The 18,715-nt window shown below is 50.1% G+C and overlaps 1 protein-coding gene across 4 annotated transcripts in view; it reads left to right on the top strand.

The window, feature by feature from the left end:
- SUPT20H (SPT20 homolog, SAGA complex component) overlaps nucleotides 1–18,715 on the top strand; it is a 393,294-nt gene that overhangs the window by 131,690 nt on the left and 242,889 nt on the right. For all 4 annotated transcript variants that reach the window (XM_085621731.1, XM_085621733.1, XM_085621730.1 and 1 more), the window contains 2 exons: nucleotides 17,253–17,412; nucleotides 17,507–17,563. In XM_085621731.1, coding sequence (XP_085477857.1) covers nucleotides 17,253–17,412; nucleotides 17,507–17,563 — 217 coding nt within the window. The remainder of the gene's footprint in view (nucleotides 1–17,252; nucleotides 17,413–17,506; nucleotides 17,564–18,715) is intronic.

Here is an 18,715-nt window from a genome sequence, read left to right as displayed (position 1 = left end):
CTCTATTTAAGAATTTGTATATTGTGATTGTTATTTATTTTCCCAATCAGCAACTAAGAGAAAAAGATAAAGAAGAATATTTTCATAATTTTTACGGTGTAGAGTCGTTTTTGGAACGGATGCACGCATGGTTATTGTATGGGTATATTGTATGCTTAGCACTGCGCCTGTTTCCTGACCACTCGAGCCAAGCTACCCCATTGTGTCGGGAAGGCCCTCCACCACCCTGCGGAGTGGGAGATGGGCTGTTTCCAACATAAATTGGTGTTCAGTGGTGGGATAGAGCTGTGCCTACATATACTCAACAATAACTGTGGGTAGTCCATAGGCCTACACCGGGAGTTTTCTCACAGCGGCCTTCCTAATTGTGGGTTTTTGTTTTTTCCAAATTTACTCTGGTGGTGGGAGGAGGTATTACTAAAGGTACCCCCCTGCATTGTTACTGCACAAAACCTGTCCTCTAACCTGAGTGGGCGAGATGGAGTTTGTTCTTGAAAATCTAGACACGTACACTGTGGCCCAACTCAGGGAGTTTTGCCAGCGAGAGGGGGTGTACTGTCCCCCAGGAGCAAAGAAGGGTGCACTTCAAACCAGCTTAAGGGCTTGGGGGGAGGCACGCAGGGAAAGCAAGGCTGAGGAAGAAGACAGGGATGGAGAGCCTGACCCCGAGGGGGCTGAGATGTACCAACCTGAGGTGGGGAACCTGTCCGCAGGGCCCAGGACACTTTCTAGGGGGGGCAGCCGTGCCTCTAGCGGGGGCTTGTCTGAAGTGGAGTTAGCAGACCGGAGGGAGAAAAGACAGCTCACATGGGACTTAGCAAAGCTGGAGAAGGAAAAGGAGGAGCAGAGGATGGCCCATGAATTGCGCCTGAAAGAAATAGATCTTCAGATTTTGCGAATCGGGGCACAACCTGTTCCCAATGGTGGCAGCCAAAACCAAGAGTCCACCAGGGAATCCAAACCTTACCTGCCAAAGGACATTGTAGCGAGCTATGGGGCAGGTGACGACATCGCCAAGTGGCTAGCAGCCTATGAGGTCTCATTGAGGGCCCATGGGGTTCCAGCGAAGTATTGGGGAGGGGGACTGTATAAATACATGCCTCCAGCTGGTAGGGATGCTTTATTGGCCCTCGAAGAGGATGAGCAAACCCACTACCCCACCATGAAACTGGCGCTCATCAGGAAGTTTGGACTTACTCCGGAAAAGTACAGACAGAAGTTCAGGGGTAGTCACAAACTGGGCACACAGAATTGGGTGGACTTCCTGGACTATGCAAAGAAGGCACTGGAAGGTTGGATTCAGGGCAGTGAAGTAAGGAACTACGAGGAGCTGTTTGACCTAGTGTTGAAGGAACACCTACTCGAGAAATGTTTCCCTGAACTGCGGCAACACCTGGTGGATAGCAAGCTGACCAGTCCCCGGAAGCTTGCTGAGGAGGCGGACATTTGGGCTAGTACCCGGGTGTCCACAAGGGGGACTGGAGGGGATACTCAAAAGGCCGGACAGGGCGCCCCCCAGAAGAAAGAAGGAGGGGAAAAGAAAAAGGAGTTCTCCAAAGGCCCCCAAAATAACTTCCAAGGGAAGGGGAACAGGATTCACCTCTAAGGCTAACCCACCCAGAAACCCTAATCCTGGCCAGAGTCAGCAGCCAAGGGTTGTCCATTGCTATGAGTGCGGTGGCGTTGGACACTATAAAGGAGATGCGAAGTGCCCAAAACGACCACCCCCTCCCATTGGAGGAAAGCCCCCCGGAGTAGCTAGTGTAGTGCTCGGGGAGGAGATGCCCTTAACTAAGGGAAGGGAGTGGGCGGGTGTCACTTTAGTGTCCCTGGGAGAACGGGAGATGGTTCCTAAGATCCAGGTGCCCGCAAATACCGCAAAGTATGGGCAGTGGATCACCATCAACGGCCAAAGAGGGGAGGCTCTGAGAGACACAGGAGCCAGTATGACTATGGTACGTAGCCAACTGGTGTCTCCAGAGCAAGTCATTCCCGATGTACTCCACCCAGCCGCGATGGCTGACGGCAGAACCGGCCACTATCCCGTGGCTGAGGTTCCCTTTGAATGGGGGGGGGTTGCAGGTTCACTTCGAGTTGCCGTAAGCCCTGCCGTGCCAGTCGATTGTCTGCTGGGCAATGACATGGAGCACAACGCTTGGAAGGAGGTGGAATACCGGACTCACACCGAGATGCTGGGTACACCTGACTGGGCCTGTGTTAGCACAAGGTCCGTGACTACCCGAAGAGGGAGTTCATTCCGGCTGGAGCCTGGAACAAAGGCCCAGCCAACTGCCAGTCAAGGGAAGAACCGAGGACAGGAGGAGCCTGCCTCGGCGTCTCCACCCCGTAGGACGGATAGGCCACCGGAGGTGGTGGACCAGGAGTCTGCGGAGGGGGACGTTACCAACCTGGAGGACCTACCCATCCCGGCCGAGTGGCACGTGGAGGGAGGCCCGTCCAGGGAGGAATTCTGCCAGGGCCAGAGGGAGTGCCCTACCCTTGAGGGGCTGAGGCGACAGGCCGAAGCCCAGGCAGCAGGGAACGTTGAAGGGAACTACAGTGTTTACTGGGAGGATGGCCTCCTCTACAGTGAACCCAAGGCACCCCTACATGGATCGTCACGAGCCTTGGTAGTTCCTCAACGTTATCGAGCCTTCCTTTTAGAGTTGGCTCACGAGATCCCCTTGGCAGGACACCTGGGGCAAGACAAGACCTTCGCCCGTCTTGTCCCACACTTTTATTGGCCTCAGATGAAAGTGTCGTCCGATACCTACTGCCGGACATGTGTGTCTTGCCAAGCCAGTGGGAAAACAGGGGTGAAGCTGAAAGCTCCCCTGGAACCACTTCCTGTCGTTAGCACCCCCTTTGAAAGGGTGGGCATCGACATTGTGGGTCCGTTAGATCCGCCAACATCAGCTGGTCACAGGTTTATCCTGGTTCTGGTGGATCATGCCACACGGTACCCAGAGGCAATACCTCTGAGGACCATAACAGCACCTGTTGTGGCAAGGGCCCTGATGGGAATCTTTACCCGAGTGGGTTTTCCCAAGGAAGTTGTGTCCGACAGGGGGACCAACTTCATGTCAGCGTATATGCGGGCGATGTGGAAGGAGTGTGGAGTGACATACCGGTTCACCACTCCTTACCACCCCCAGACCAATGGTCTGGTGGAGAGGTTTAATAAAACCTTGAAGGGCATGATCAGAAGTCTGCCTGAAAGCCTGCGGAGGAAATGGGACGTCCTCCTACCCTGTTTACTTTTTTCTTACAGGGAAGTGCCACAGAAGGGAGTGGGCTTCAGCCCCTTCGAGCTTCTGTATGGGCACCCTGTACGTGGACCTCTTAACCTGGTGAGAGACGGATGGGAAAGAACTCCCAGAAAGCTCCCCCAGGATGTGGTGAGCTACATGCTGGCCTTCCGGAGCCAAATGGCTAAGTTGTGGAAGCAAGCTTCTGACAACTTGGAAGCCAGCCAAGCAGTAATGAAGGCGTGGTATGACCACAATGCTCACCCGGTGGAGTTGGAGCCTGGCCAGAAGGTGTGGGTGATCGAACCCGGAGAGCTTAGTGCCCTCCAGGATCGCTGGTCAGGACCCTTTGAGGTGTTGGAGAAGAAGGGTAAGGCTACCTACTTGGTGGACCTGAAGACCCCTCGTCAGCCCCTGCGGGTGCTGCATGCCAACCGCCTCAAGCCCCACCACGAGAGGCCCGAAGTCATCTTGATGATGGTGACTGACGGAGGAGAGGACGTGGAAAGCGAGCCTCTCCCTGATCTGTTTGCGTCTCAAGAAAAGGATGGGTCGGTGGAGGGAGTGATTCTCTCCCCATCTCTAACTCCTGAACAGCAGGAGGACTGTCGCCAGGTCCTGGGGCAGTACTCCTCGTTGTTCTCCCTTGTCCCGGGTAGGACTCACCTGTGCAACCATGACGTGGACACAGGAGACAGCCCACCTGTGAAGTCCAAGATCTACCGGATGTCAGACAAGGTGAAGGCCAGCATTCATAGTGAAGTCACTAAGATGCTGGAGCTAGGAGTGATTGAACCTTCTAGCAGCCCCTGGTCTAGTCCGGTGGTGTTAGTACCGAAAGCTGCACCACCGGGTGCCCAACCAGAACTGAGGTTCTGTGTGGACTACCGGGGACTGAATTCAGTGACAAAGACTGATGCACATCCGATCCCAAGGGCGGATGAGTTGATTGACCGGCTGGGAGCTGCCCAATATCTAAGTACCTTTGACCTTACTTCAGGGTACTGGCAGATCTCGTTGACTGATGGAGCAAGGGAAAGGTCAGCCTTCTCCACGCCCAATGGCCACTACCAGTTCTGTGTGATGCCCTTTGGGCTCAAGAACGCACCTGCCACGTTTCAGCGCCTGGTAAACCAGATCCTCACCGGAATGGAGAGTTTCTCTGCTGCTTATCTGGATGACATAGCCGTCTTCAGTAACAGCTGGGAGGATCACTTGCATCACCTGCAAGCTGTTCTCCAGGCCCTGAGACAAGCTGGATTGACGATCAAGGCCAGCAAGTGCCAGATCGGGCAGGGGTCGGTAGTGTACCTTGGACACTTGGTGGGTAGGGGAACGGTGCAACCCCTCCAGGCGAAGATCGAGGCCATCATGGCCTGGGAACCCCCCAAGACACAGACTGAGGTCCGAGCATTTTTGGGCCTCACGGGATACTATCGCCGCTTCGTGAAGGGGTACGGTACCATCGTAGCCCCTCTCACGGAGCTCACGTCCAAGAAACAACCTCGACGGGTAGTCTGGACGGAGGCTTGTCAGCAAGCCTTTGAGAAATTGAAGAAAGCCATGTGCGAGGCCCCGGTCTTAAGGGCCCCAGACTTTTCCAAGAAGTTCATTGTCCAGACAGATGCATCAGAACATGGCATTGGGGCAGTGTTATCGCAACTCAACGAAGAGGGTCTGGATCAACCCGTGGTCTTCCTATCCAGGAGACTACTTCCCAGGGAACAGAAGTGGAGTGCAATAGAGCGTGAAGCCTTTGCAGTGGTATGGGCTCTGAAGAAGTTGCGGCCATACCTGTTTGGCTCGCACTTCCTGGTTCAGACCGACCACAGACCCCTTCGTTGGCTGATGCAAATGAAGGGGGAGAATCCCAAGTTGTTGAGGTGGTCTATTTCCCTACAGGGGATGGACTTTCAGGTGGAACATCGGCCTGGAGTGGACCACGCCAATGCAGACGGTCTCTCAAGGTATTTCCGCCTTAGTGATGAGAACTCCCAAGGGGTTGGGTAGCTCTCCCCACTTTCAGCTGGGGGGGACGCGTGTTAGACCTGTCAGCCCTTTGGGTGGTCCCTCCTCATCATTATTTATTTTGTCCCACTTTTGCCCCAAACCCTGTTTGAATTTTTCCTTTTTGGGAACCACCAGACTTTTTCGTGTTGCTACAGATTCAGGGAACCATTTTAGCTACCCCTGAAACTTCTGTCTGAGGGCCTGGAGCACAAAATGGTGGCCACCTGTGACATCACCAGCATCCACTGGAACCTACCAGCACCTTCCAGAACATTCCAGGAGCTTCCAGAACCCTGTGACCGTTGGAGGCGGTTTAGAATGTTGGGAGGATAAGAGAGGCAGTTGGCAGTTGGAGCTGGCAGTTGGCACCTGACTGGTGAAGAGAGAGGAGCACAACAGTGAAGGAGGAAGGAGTGAAGCAGCAGGGGTGGAAACTTGTGCCTGGAGTGGGGTCCATAAACCCACCCTTGATACTTGTCCCTACTGATGGATCCCAGCCTATAGCCCTGTGTGGGAAGAAGACAGAAGAAAACCATCCTAAGGACCTGGACAGCAGGAACAGGCCTTAGAACCAAGGAAGCAGCAAGATTCTGACCTGAGAACTGGTTTCCCTGGAGCCTGGCGTCGAGTAGCCGAAGACCTGGAGCCCGAGGTGGAGAAGCGGCGCTGACTGAGGTAGCAGACGTCGTACCCGGAGCCGCCTGAGGTCGTAAGAGGGCGCCGGCGGAGGTCGAGAGGAATACCAAGGGTCGAGAAGGAGGTGAACCGAGGTCGAGTGAGCGGCGTCATCGGAAGGGTGAAGTCCGCCCTCCGGAGTCGTCGGAGACCGAGGTAGAGGAGCACCGGAGGTCGGGAGTGAGGATCGCACTCCGGAGACGCCCGGAACCTGTGAGGAAGAGCACCGGAGGTCGGGGGTGAGGATCGCACCCCGGAGTCGCCGGAAGTCGACAGCGAGGCCAGGCCGGCCGACGTCATCGGAGCCGAGAGCGCCATCGGACCGGAGCCACCCGAAGTCGACATCGTGAAGAGACTGCCCGACGCCGTCGAATCGGAGGTCGAGATCGAACCGAGGCCACCGACATCGGACCGGAACCGCCTACCGGCGTCGACAAAGAACTGACACTGTGCCGAGGCCGCCGAGACCGAACCGGAATCGCCTCACGGCGTCGACACGACTCCAGCGGCGTCGGAACATCAGAAAAGGGCAGTAAGTGGAGTAGAGGGCGCCTAAGGCCCTGTGGAGACCTGAGAGACTACTCTAAGGGGCTAGGGAGGTGCTGAAACCCACCTGACTGTGCCTGGGGTGAACTGGGACTAACCTAGAGAGGTTGTGTGGAGAGGAAAGCCAGGGCATTGGAATTCCCCCCCTTTGATCTACCTCAGTTTAGGCCTCAGCCTTTGCCTCAGCCAGGGAGTAGGACCCCCCAAGCCTTCCACACCCTACAAGCTGTGCCTGGGCCAAATCAGCCCTTAAGTATTGAAGTGTCATCTGATTCATGAGTGTTATTGTATACTTCTAATTATTTATTGGGGAAACTGTATTTATTAAATTCTTATCTATTTAATGCTGCACTGTATTTATAGGTCCACAGGACTTGTTGGTGTACAGTATTTATTGGTACAGTATTTATTGGTACAGTATTTATTACCTCAAAGTATTTAATTGTCTGTATATATTGCACTTGTATTTATGCCCTGTTATTTATGATCACCCCTATTTATTTCAGCAAACAGCAAATATTTATTTGACCTGCTCTATTTAAGAATTTGTATATTGTGATTGTTATTTATTTTCCCAATCAGCAACTAAGAGAAAAAGATAAAGAAGAATATTTTCATAATTTTTACGGTGTAGAGTCGTTTTTGGAACGGATGCACGCATGGTTATTGTATGGGTATATTGTATGCTTAGCACTGCGCCTGTTTCCTGACCACTCGAGCCAAGCTACCCCATTGTGTCGGGAAGGCCCTCCACCACCCTGCGGAGTGGGAGTGGGGCTGTTTCCAACAGCCCTACTGCAAAGAATCTCACAGTGCCCCTCATTTCCATAATCCAAGATGGGGAAACCTTTATCCTCTTGTGCAAGACTGTGTGGCTACCCATTGTGTTTAGGATACTGAACAGTCTCCTAATATGTGGCCAATCAAAACCATTTCTTGGGTAACTTTCCTTCCACTGGGTTTTGTGTCATCTTGATTAGGGGGACAGAAGCTTGAGCCTTTCCAGGTGTCACCTAACATATACCTGTCACAGGGAAGGCCCCTTTAAAATATAATCGTAGACCCATACCATCTGGTCTTCCTGCCAGGATAAGAAAATTCTACTCCACTGCCATTGTCTCTGCTCTGGGAGCTGTTTTCACACCTAATTCAGGCTGAACAGTTGCTGGAGAGCTAATGCAAATTATCCTTTGTAAACTGGGCTGTTGTTGCAGCTATCCCCCCCCCCACACACTTTCTGCCCCCTCTTTTAGCTACTAGATGCTGATTTTCAACTTTGATAGTGCACTGAGGCCTGCTAACCAGACCTTCGTTAAAAAGACAAGGACTTTAGCACCACTGTATGTCCCTAGTAAATAGTACCCCAGGTACCTAGGACATGTGTGTTAAAGAGGGTCCCAAAGGGCTGCAGCATATCGTATGCCACCCTAAGGGACACACACAGATTCCACACAGACTGCCATTGCAGGCTGCGTGACATGGTGCAAACCATGAGTGAAAACAGGACATGACACACTCCTGTGTGTCATGCCAAAATCACTGCATCTAATATAAGCAAGTCACCCCCTACAGCAGGCCTTTGAGACCTAAGGCAGGGTGCATTATATTTAAGGCTTCCACTTTTCCATTTTTACTGTACCCATAAATACAGACAGAAAACATGCTTCCTATCTGTATTTATTTTTAAAAGTGGAAAAATACGGAAAATTGTGCTTCTTGTAGGCGACTTTCCATGCTGTTTTCTGTGATTTCTAGGACAGCAAGTGAGTAGATACACAGCATGAGAAGTTAAAAAACAGGTTGAGATTTCCCTAAATACAGGCATATCTTAACAAACATCTATATTATAATGCTGATATTTACTTGTGGGTGTAATGTTTTGCTATATTTGGCTGCTTAGTTTGCGAAAATGTGACAGGCAGCAAAGTATGAGTGCATGTTTATCAGATAAATGTGTAAATATTCCATTTTACAAATCAATTTGTTTGCAAAACACGAAATAAATATGGATGAGTACCAATAAGATAGCCAAAAAATAAATATGGATAAATACAGACGGAAATGTTTGAAAAAAAAATTGAATACTGTTGTACTCTTACATGAAGTATACACTGGTAGCCATGATGTAGGTTTCAAAGCCTTCTTTATTAGTTCCAGTTCCAGGTAGCATCAGTCTAGGTTTAGCCATGTACCAGCTCATATCACGGCCCATGTAACAGCCCCACCAGGAGCAGCCTGCCTAGCTGCTCAGCCCATCTCCAACTGTCATCACTCACCCACACAGGCACCCAGGCATTCCATTCATCACAGTCACACCAACATTCCGTTACCATCTCTCACTCTGGCTGAGCAGCTAGGAAGACCTAGGCTAATTACAATTAAGTAAAACTCAGGATATAACAAATACCATAAAACCGGAAGCCCTAATTAAATTTTATGTGAGGATATATGAGCATGAGCAGATATGCCCCTGTGATGTCTGGTTCTATTACTGGATATTGCAAGTGAGCAGGGAAGCCATCTTAAGGTATATACTGGGCACTGGACAAAAGGAGTTCCCCAGCTACATAATGGCTTCACTGAAACATATGGTGTTTGATATCAAACACCCCATATTAATAAGCCCACACTGATTCCAGTGCTGGATGTATAAATACATGCACCCAGAGGGTACCTTAGAGGGACCCCTTGAAACCTACCAGCCCTCTAGTGTATTAGCTGACTGGTCTAGTCCAGCCTGCCACCACAGACCACTATCAGATCCCCAGGGGTGAGAGTCCACAATCTCAGGAAGTCAGGAACAAAGTTTGCTCTGGAGGGAGGTGTCTTATACCGCCTCCAGGAAGGTTGGAAATTGGCATTTCAAGGCATGGAGCTTCAAAGCCCCCACCACCTTTGGTATGCAAATCTGGAGTCCCTCAAAAGTGATGGGATGCCAACCCCCCTGACTAGGCCCAATTTGGCGCCAGGACAGGCGGGAAAATTAGTAGTCAGAGAGGCGTGTCTACTCTCAGACGTTTTCAATCCCTAAGGTGGGCTACCAGTTGTGAATATGGAATGTAAGATTCTGCCATCTTGGTGATGGCAGAATTAGGAACTCTTGGACACGGTTATGCCCACTTCCCACAGGAAGTGGTCATTTAGGGGGTCGCAATGGGCTACATTGGCGAGTGGCCTACACTCCCCGACGACCACTAAATCTAGTATTTAGGGAACCCCTGGCTCCAGGAAGTCGGATTCCTGCTGACCTAAGAAGATGATCACAGAAGAGCCACGAGAAGCAAGGACTGTGCAGAAGCAACTGACTTGGCGGCAACCCTGTTGGCCTGTCTGCTGTTCCCAGCAAATTGCACTTAAGTCGTCTCGTCCTGCAGCGGCTATTCCTCCAAAAGTCTGGGAGGACTGCTGGCCTTCAGCAAAGACCCATGAACACCAATGGAGTAGCGGAGCTGCTTCCTTGCATCCTGGAGGCACTCCGAAAGAACTGTGAGGAGTCTGGACCACCGCAAACCTGACACAAGAAAGCACCACTGCACCCATGTCCTTTGCCCAAGTAGAAGTGGGCCAATGGTACCAGCATGGTCCCCTGAACCTCCAGAGACAAAGCCCACCTTGGGTTTGCCCACAGTGGACTTAGCGATGCAGCTGCAGCCTCTTTGTGTAGGCCCCCTCTACCGTGAACATAGAGGTGACCTATTGGTGCTGCCTTGGACATTTCCTCATACTTACCTTAAGTCCAGGAGATTTGTCCCGTAACTCGCTGTGCAGTCCTCCCAGGCTTTGGAGGATCAGCAGCTTGCAGGGTGAGATGACTTTGGCGCAGTTGTCGAGAATAGGTGAACAGGCTGACTGGGTTGGCGCCAAGTCAGTTGCTTCCTCTTCAGTTCTTGCTTTTCATGGCTCTTCAGTCCTTCTTCTTTTGGTCCTCCGGATATGATTTTCTGGTGACAGGGGCTCCCCTAAAAACCTAATTTAGGGGTGTAGGGAAGTGTAGGGTAGTAGCCACTAGGCTACCTACCCCTGGGGTCTCTACACCCCCTATATAACCACTTCCTTTGGGAAGTGGGCATAACCCTGTCCCGGAGTTCCAAAGTTTGCCATCACCAAGATGGCAGACTGAAATTTCGTCTTCAATTAAGATAGCCCAGCTTAGGGGTGGAACTATCCTGAAGGTGAACACGCCTCTCTGACTACTAATTTTCCCGCCTTATCCAGGCCCCAAATGATACAGTGCCAGGGGTGATCCATGTCCTCTCCTGTGTGGAAAGCCAGATTTGCAAAACTTTTTTTAAAACAAATTTTAATGCCATTTGTGATAATAGAATCCTCTTTCGGCAGGCTTGGTAATATTGACTGATACGCATACATAGTATATCAATCCTCTAGTCAGGATAACAGTAATAATATGTAGCATCTCTTGTAGGAAACATGTGGAATTAGGTAACCAGCCCTACCTCAGAACTACTTCCTTTCTCAACTGCTGCACAACAGGCCACAACAAGCAGCTCTCTCTCATGTTCCCATCTACCGTCATGGTCGTGCCCTGGTGTGTTCTGTCCACAGTGGGGGAGGTGCAAGCTCTCCACCCCTTCTTGGGCTGTACATTACGGCTGGCCACAAAGTCCCATCACCTCAAATTTGTCATAGTCTACATGTACAGGTACTAGCTCCCTTAACAATAGGAAATATTTAGGGAGTCCCCGACAGTCTCCTAGGTGAGGGGGGATCAGGATTCTGCAGGGCGTGAGCCAATGCCTCCCCAGCCCAGGCAAAATCCAGAGATCCCCAGCCCCCTGCATAGAGTGCAGAAAAGAAAGAATAGTCATGATCTCCCGCGTGTTGTGAGCACCAGGAGTCTACTACCCCCATTCCCTCTGCCAAGCAGTGAACACGCGAGCCACCTGGAGGGTCGGTGAATCCCGCAGAGTTGGGTGGGAACGTTCCAGGACAGGGTCCGCCACATAATTATAGTCCCCCTTCAAGATTATCGAGCCCAGCAAATGAGGGGCCAGCACCCTAGAAAGATCAGCAAAGAACATCGTCTGGTCCACATCCGGGCCTTAAATGCTACCTATGGTAACGTCTTGCCCATCCATGCAACTGGTAACTACAACATAGCGCTAGCAGGATCCAAAACTAACCCAGTACATTGGAAAGGGACCTCTGGGCGCACCCCTAGCATATCCCCTCTCGCATAGGTAGAGTAAGTGGTAAAATAGGCCTGCCTTCTCCATCTGCGCTGCAGTGCTGCTCCCTCTTTGGCAAGAAGGAGGGTCTCCTGAAGGAGCACTATCTGAACCCCTTGTCTATTAAGATAGGAAAATACGTTGTGGCTCTTAGCTGGGGTATGCATCCCCCTAATGATCCTAGTTATTATCTTGTAGGTTATGGGTGTAGCAATTGCATGTGTGAGGTTAAAACCATGGGGTGCCACTCGTCCCCAACATCCCAAGCACAGTCCCACCTTTCCCGCCGGTAAAACAGGAGACACTTACATAGGGCACAACCATGTTCTTCCCCCTCAGCAGTCCAAAAACAAACTCCCACACCCCATGACAAGCAGGTAAGTGCCACCATCCAAACAGGCAACCAACTTGCTAGCACTCGTGGATAAACCCACCATAACTGCAAGGAAATTTGGGGGTGGAGGCCAAAAAGCAGCATCCCGCCTGGCTTTCCCCCATCCAGCCATTTGCAAATAGGAAAGATAAAAAAAGAAAAGGGGGGGAATATAATAATCCCTCCGATGCCCCCACCCTCTTAGCAATCTATCTCGGAACCATTGGGAAGCACCCTACATCAACTGACATAAGTCTTACAGTGCGCCAACAGTATTGGAAGAGGTCATCAATCAATCAATCATGGCATTTGTAAAGCGCACTACATACCCGCGAGGGTCTCAAGGCGCAGGGGGGGGGGGGGGGGTGGAAGCTTCTACTGTTCGAAGAGCCAGGTCTTGAGAAGTCTTCTGAAGGTCAGAAGGTCTTCGGTCTGCCGTAGGCGGATGGGGAGGGTGTTCCATGTCTTGGCGGTGAGGTGGGAGAATCATCTGCTGCCGGCGGTCACTCTTCGGATGCGGGGGACGGTGGCGAGGGTACGGTCTGCGGAGCTGGCGGGTGGGGGTGTAGAGGCTGAGTCGGCTGTTGAGGTACGTTGGTCTGGTGTTGTGTAGTGCCTTGTGTGCGTGGGTGAGGAGTTTGAAGGTTATCTATCCTCTTGTTGACAGGGAGCCAGTGCAGGTCTCTCAGGTGGGGTGTGATGTGGCTGCGGCGAGGGATGTCGAGGATCAGGCGTGCGGAGGCGTTCTGGATGCGTTGAAGTCGTTTCAGGAGTTTGGCGGGGGCTCCTGCCTAGAGTGCGTTTCCGTAGTCCACTCTACTGCTGACGAGGGCCTGGGTGACCATCCTTCTTGTTTCGGTGGGGATCCACTTGAAGATCCTGTGAAGCATGAGGAGAGTGTTGAAGCAGGAGGAGGAGACGGCATTGACCTGCTTCGTCATGGAGAGGGTAGAGTCGAGGATGACCCCTAGGTTGCGTGCGTGGTCGGTGGGTGTTGGGGGTGTTCCTAGTGCAGTCGGCCACCAGGAGTCGTCCCAGGCCAAGGGGGTGGATCCGAGGATGAGGACCTCCATCTTGTCCGAGTTCAGCTTCAGCCGGCTGTTCCTCATCCAGTCGGCGACGGCCTTCATTCCTTCGTGGAGGTTGGTTTTGGCGGTGTGGGGTCATCTGTCATTCCAGGAGTACAGTTGGTAGATTTTCATCAGAGTTTTAATCAGAACTGGCACCATGCATTAGATTTGATTCCTGGGCAATGTCCTCAGCCAGCAATGAGGATGAGCTCGTCCCTCTTCCACTCAGCACTGCCACTACCTCCACTGGTCTCCGTTGTTCTAGTTGGACTTCTCTGCCTGACGGAGCTGCCCCATGTGGAGCTCCAATGCATCGTCTTGATCTTCTCCACCTGCCTGTGTGGCTCGGTGACTCTCTGCCAGTACCGGTCTGTGGATGTGTCTCACGCCCGTCACACACTTCCTGTGGGGTTTGAAGAATTGCACCTCTTCCTGGGCCACCACCCTTAGTCGGGCCGGTAATAACATGGCTTAGCTCAATCCCATTTCGCGTAAGCGCTACTTGGCCTCCATAAATCTAGAGTTTTGCTTCTGGACCTCTTTGGTGAAATCAGGAAAGACCATCAACTTGTTGTCTCATCTGAGATGCTCTTTTTCTCTAGCCTGTGCAAGGATATGGTCACGGTCTCTATAATAGAGCAGTCTAGCAACTATCGGTCTAGGAGGTGCACCCGGCTGTGAAGGTGAAGAGAGGCCCTCCAGTGCCACGTCCTCACGCAGCCATCATTCCAAAGAGGGTACCATGTCCTTCCCTTCAGTGTGCTCGGGTAGACCTATGATGCGGACATTTTTCCTCCTTGATCTGTTTTCGCTGTCCTCAGCTCTGACTTCCAGGGTACGTATTTTGTTCTCCATCTGCGTCATCCACTCACGCATGGATGTCATATCCATAGGAAAGTCGCCTATATCCCGCTCCACTGTCGTGACTGTTTCGGCCAATTGGTTGTGGTCATCAGTAAGCTGAAGTCTGACCTCAGGCTGTAAAAGTTTGTCTCCAAGCTTCCCAAGTTGCAGTAATAGCTTGCAAGATGTCTAGAAGTTTGGGCTCACCCTGTAATCCCTCCAGCGACAGTGATCTTGTATCTTCCACCACACCAACTGTCGTCATGTTCCCAACCTTTCTGGAGACCTTGCCCATGATTGGGAGGAGGCAGTAGGTAATGGCAGTAGGCCTTTGGTGGTGACTATGACCACGTCAGCCAACCGTCAATCTCATCTGCCAGTGGCACAAAATAGTCTATTACTAATGGAGGTGACCGTCTTGCAAGTCACAGCAGTCAATCACAGGCCAACCAGCAAAGAAGTTCTTCAATAACGGACATGCTGTGGATCAGTCCGCAATCGTGCAGGACTCCTCTTTGCACCAGTCGGGCTCCAGGCACACCCAGCAGCACCTCAAAGCAGTGCAACAGCTGACAAGTGGTATTATGTATTCCGCAGTGGAGAGAATTCGGTAGCCCCCAAGTGCAGGAGGGTGAAGCAGCGAGCCCAGCCAAAGGAAGTCTCGGACCCCTAGGTGTAGGCCCTCAGAGATCAAGATCCCAAGAAGCAAAGAAGCTGAGGGTCCAATAGGGCCTCGTGTGTAGTTGCCACTCTTCCGCCCTCTGGCCAGCAGTTCATGATGTGGCCAATAAATGTGCTCCCCGCTCCAGCTAGGGTGTTCACTGATATCCATTCTGACCAGCTCTAGCCCAGAGCCCCCCTCGGTGCTCCTCTGATATGGCAGGGGCAGCTGGGCCTCACCCTCTCGCAGGTCTCGCCAAGATCGGAGTAGCGAACTGCAGCTACAGGCGTTATTTCACACCAGCATTTTGTGCTCCAGGTAGGGCCCCATGGGCGGTGTTCCTCGCTCAGTGGGGGGGGGGGGCTGCAATCCCAGCCTGCGCCTCTCTTCTCCACGCCCAGGGAATCCCTGAGGGTCAACTCTCGCAGCCGCAGGCTCCCAGGCAGGCCGCCGCAATCCCAGATCCATTTGGTCATTGGCTGGGCTCAGGGGAATTCAAAGTTGCCCGCTGCTCGTCGACGTGCCCAGCAGGTGCTCCAATTGGCACCTTAGGGTGGGGCCGCAAACTCCTAGCGCTCCGCGCCACAGTCCCTCCGTCAACGCGAGGCCGCTGCAATCTTGAGCAGCGGTTTTGCTGTTACATCACCAGCCCGGGGGGAATTGGCAACAGCTGCCTTTTCTGCTCTCTATTCCCTTCAGGATGACACTGGAAGGGGTTCAGCAGAGGTGAGCTCGGAGCAGTGCTGCTCACTCCATCAGCGTTAGGGCATGCCCCCCATCGCCAGATTTGCATATCTTGCTTACTAATTATCAGTGGATCCTGTGGGAGGGGGTGTAAACAGGCTTTGTTCCTGACCTCCTGAGAGCAGAGACACTCACCCTCTGAATGCATGTATTAATACATCCAGCACTGGAATCAGTGTGGGCTTATTAATAGGAGATGTTTGATACCAAACATCTCTGGTTTCAGTGAAGCCATCAGGTAGCTGGGGAACTCGTTTTCACCAGTGTCCAGCACATGTATTTAAGATGGCTTCCCTGGTCCCTTATACTGGCAGTAATGGAACTGACCAGCACAAGGGCATATCTGGTCATGCAGATATTTCCTCACATGTAGTATAGTGCACCTTGTCTTAGGTCTGTAAGGCCTGCAGTGGTGACTTACCCATCCTGCATGCAGTGTCTGTGGGCATGCCACGCAGGGATGTGTGCCATGTTGTGTTTTCACTTTTGTCTGCACCAAGACATGCAACCTGCAGTGGCAGTCTGTAGGTGTTTGGTGAGAGGTCCCTTAAGTGGCCCAATTTGTGCTGGTGCCCTTAAGGACTGTCTGTAGCCTCCTAGCCCTAGTTACCGGGGTGCTATTTACTAGGGACGTACATGGAGTGCTTAAGGTATTTCCCGTTGGGGAAACAATTGTACATTTTTGGAAAAGAGATCTGGCACTGGGAACCTGGTTATCAGGAACCCAGGGCATTTCAGTCAAAATCACATCAAATACCAGGCAAAAAGTGGGGGGTGACAAAAAGGGGCACTTTCCAACATTATTGTACTTAACAGACTTTTATGAAGGCCCTGTAGGTTTAACATCTTCCCCTAAAAAGGAACGGTGCATTCCATGTGTCTTTTCTATATGCTTATAACACTGTTGTAATGCTAAAATTCAAAATGTGTATGGAACGTGAAGGTTTCAGATTGAGATTTTACCCAAACTTTAGAGAATGCGAAAATTGTATGTTTTGAAATGGGGGAAAATGGAAGATTAGCTGGAAACTAAATGCTTTTCATACAGAGTAGGTGAGATTTCTCTAACTTGCCTGGTCACATTTTCTGGTGCTGGCAGCTGAGCTTTATACTTAAGGTCTGATGGAAGCGGGCATTAAGAACAAATCGGGGTTGACCTAAGGTAGTTGCATTTTACGTATGGGGTTCAATTCTCCTCCAGTGCCCTAGAATGTTTAAGAGCACAAATCTGTTATGGGCAGGAAGTATTTGTTTTTATGGATGTATTTAGCAATTCATATTGCGCTCTTACCTCCACCACCACAGTGACATTTGGAGGTTTTCAATAAATCTCATAGGATTACATAATGTAACAAGGCAACCATTACAGCATAAGGCCGTTCACTGTGGAAGACTAGTTTTCTCTAGGAAGCATTTTTATGCCTTCAAAGTTGCCTTTTATCACCTAAAATGTTGACTAGCATTTGCTTGGATTTAAGGAGGATGTTCATTGAGCATAATTAACTTTTAGTCATTCAACCAAGGACACTTTTTGTTTGTGAACATGTTGACAGTGTTGGATGTTTTTAAATAGGTGTGTCATCAACATATTGGTACGTGGAAATTCCTTTGTCACACTCAGCAGTTACATGTGCAGATAGAAAAGTGCAGCGGCTAGTATCGATCCCTTAGAAATTCCATAAGCCATACCAAAACATGACCCTGTTTTCTTTATAAATGTATTCTGGATGTTTTGGTTAAAACCAAAATAGAATGTCCAGATCTAATTTTCTTTTCTCTCTACTTGTCAAATATAAATAATGCATGCCCTGCTTATTCAGAATTCCAAGCTTTTGTACTTGGTCTCTTAGTGTGTTGCACCTTTTTCTGCTTTGAACCTTTCATGCTTTTCTTTAGGTGCTTCAAGAGATACTCAAGGACCTCTCTAAACAGACAGCAGGAAGTTTCTAACTGTCCGACCCCACCACAGTTGAAACTTCTGGACTACTTGCAGAAAAGAAAAGACAGAAAAATCGTCCCTCCACAGTTAGACCTAAAAATTTCCAAAGCTGGGAATGTAAGTATGATTAGGAGAAAATATCATGTTATTGTGTGGGATTTTTGATTTTCAAGTGTGACTCATGGTATTTGCTTATACTCTGCTTTTACAGTGTGTCGACATGTGGAAGCAGAATGCTTGCCACTTGACTGTACCATCAGAAGTAGAGGTACGTACATGTGCATATGTATATGTTTGTCTGCTTTTAATTGTAAAGGTACCAGATTTCACTGGAAAGTTGTCTCAAATTATGGAGCGTTTTTGGGAGCAGTTCAAGTATTCCCACATCATCCCCTGCTTTGCTCAGGCTGGCTTTTTAAAAAAATCTTTTCTTTCATACCCTGAGCCAGGTTCCAAACAAGGGTTCTGCTTGCAGTCATTTCTGATAATGTGCTTAGTAATGTGAATGCTTTCATATTTGGATTGGCACTCAAACAATTAATTTATAAACGTAGCACTACATGTGTATTAATAGTTGCCTTTTCCTCCCAAATGGTTCAGCTATACTAGAAGCCACAGAAAGGAATAGAAATCTTATAGAAACAAACATTTCAAAACCTCAAGAAATTGTTCTACCAGCACAGTTTTAAGTTTTCAGATCAACCTGATCTATCTGACAAAAACGGCAACAGCATAGCATGTTGTGGTTGCATTGCAGTTTACATAGTAAAGGACTTTTTGGATCGCTTATATGCCTAGTTTGACAAATCTGCACACAATTTTACAGTAACATGCATTTTACAAAAACGTATATATGCACCCATGATAGATACTAAAACGTCTACTATAATGTTTTGTACAGACTGATCATCACGAGGGAGTGGTGACCCTATACAGCAGTTGTGTTTTGGTGTTAAATGTTTGACTTTTCGTTTTTCGCAGACGTATTGGAGGACTTAAAATATTGTACGCTGTTATAGACGTTAAAAAAACGTTAACATGTTAGTTAAATGAGTCCCCTGAATTATGAGAAAAAGCAGTTTATTTTTTGGCTGAAAATAGCTCTCTGAAAAATATTAAGCTGTCGTCCTGTAACAGAGACAAATCATAAGAGCTTTCTCTACAACCAGCTATTCTTGTCTTACTGACATGAGGAGTCAGCTGTCTGTGACAAAGGGGCTCTACCCAAGTCCACTTCACAAACAAAGGTGATATCTACACACTGGTCCGCTCCCAACACTAAGCATGGAAATATGCCTCACCCACTGTACCCAGCAGGAAATGTAAATGTTAACAAACCACTTCTTTACTTCAGCTGCTTTCCCTCACTGACTCACTGTAACCCAAAGTCTTCCACCTTTAGGTTGCTCACCAACAGCTT

This window comes from Triturus cristatus, chromosome 8, assembly GCF_964204655.1.
Source record: "Triturus cristatus chromosome 8, aTriCri1.1, whole genome shotgun sequence".
NCBI classification, from domain to species: domain Eukaryota; kingdom Metazoa; phylum Chordata; class Amphibia; order Caudata; family Salamandridae; genus Triturus; species Triturus cristatus.
The sequence above is the reverse complement of the archived record's forward strand: the minus strand, read 5'-3'. Positions and strand labels throughout refer to the sequence as shown.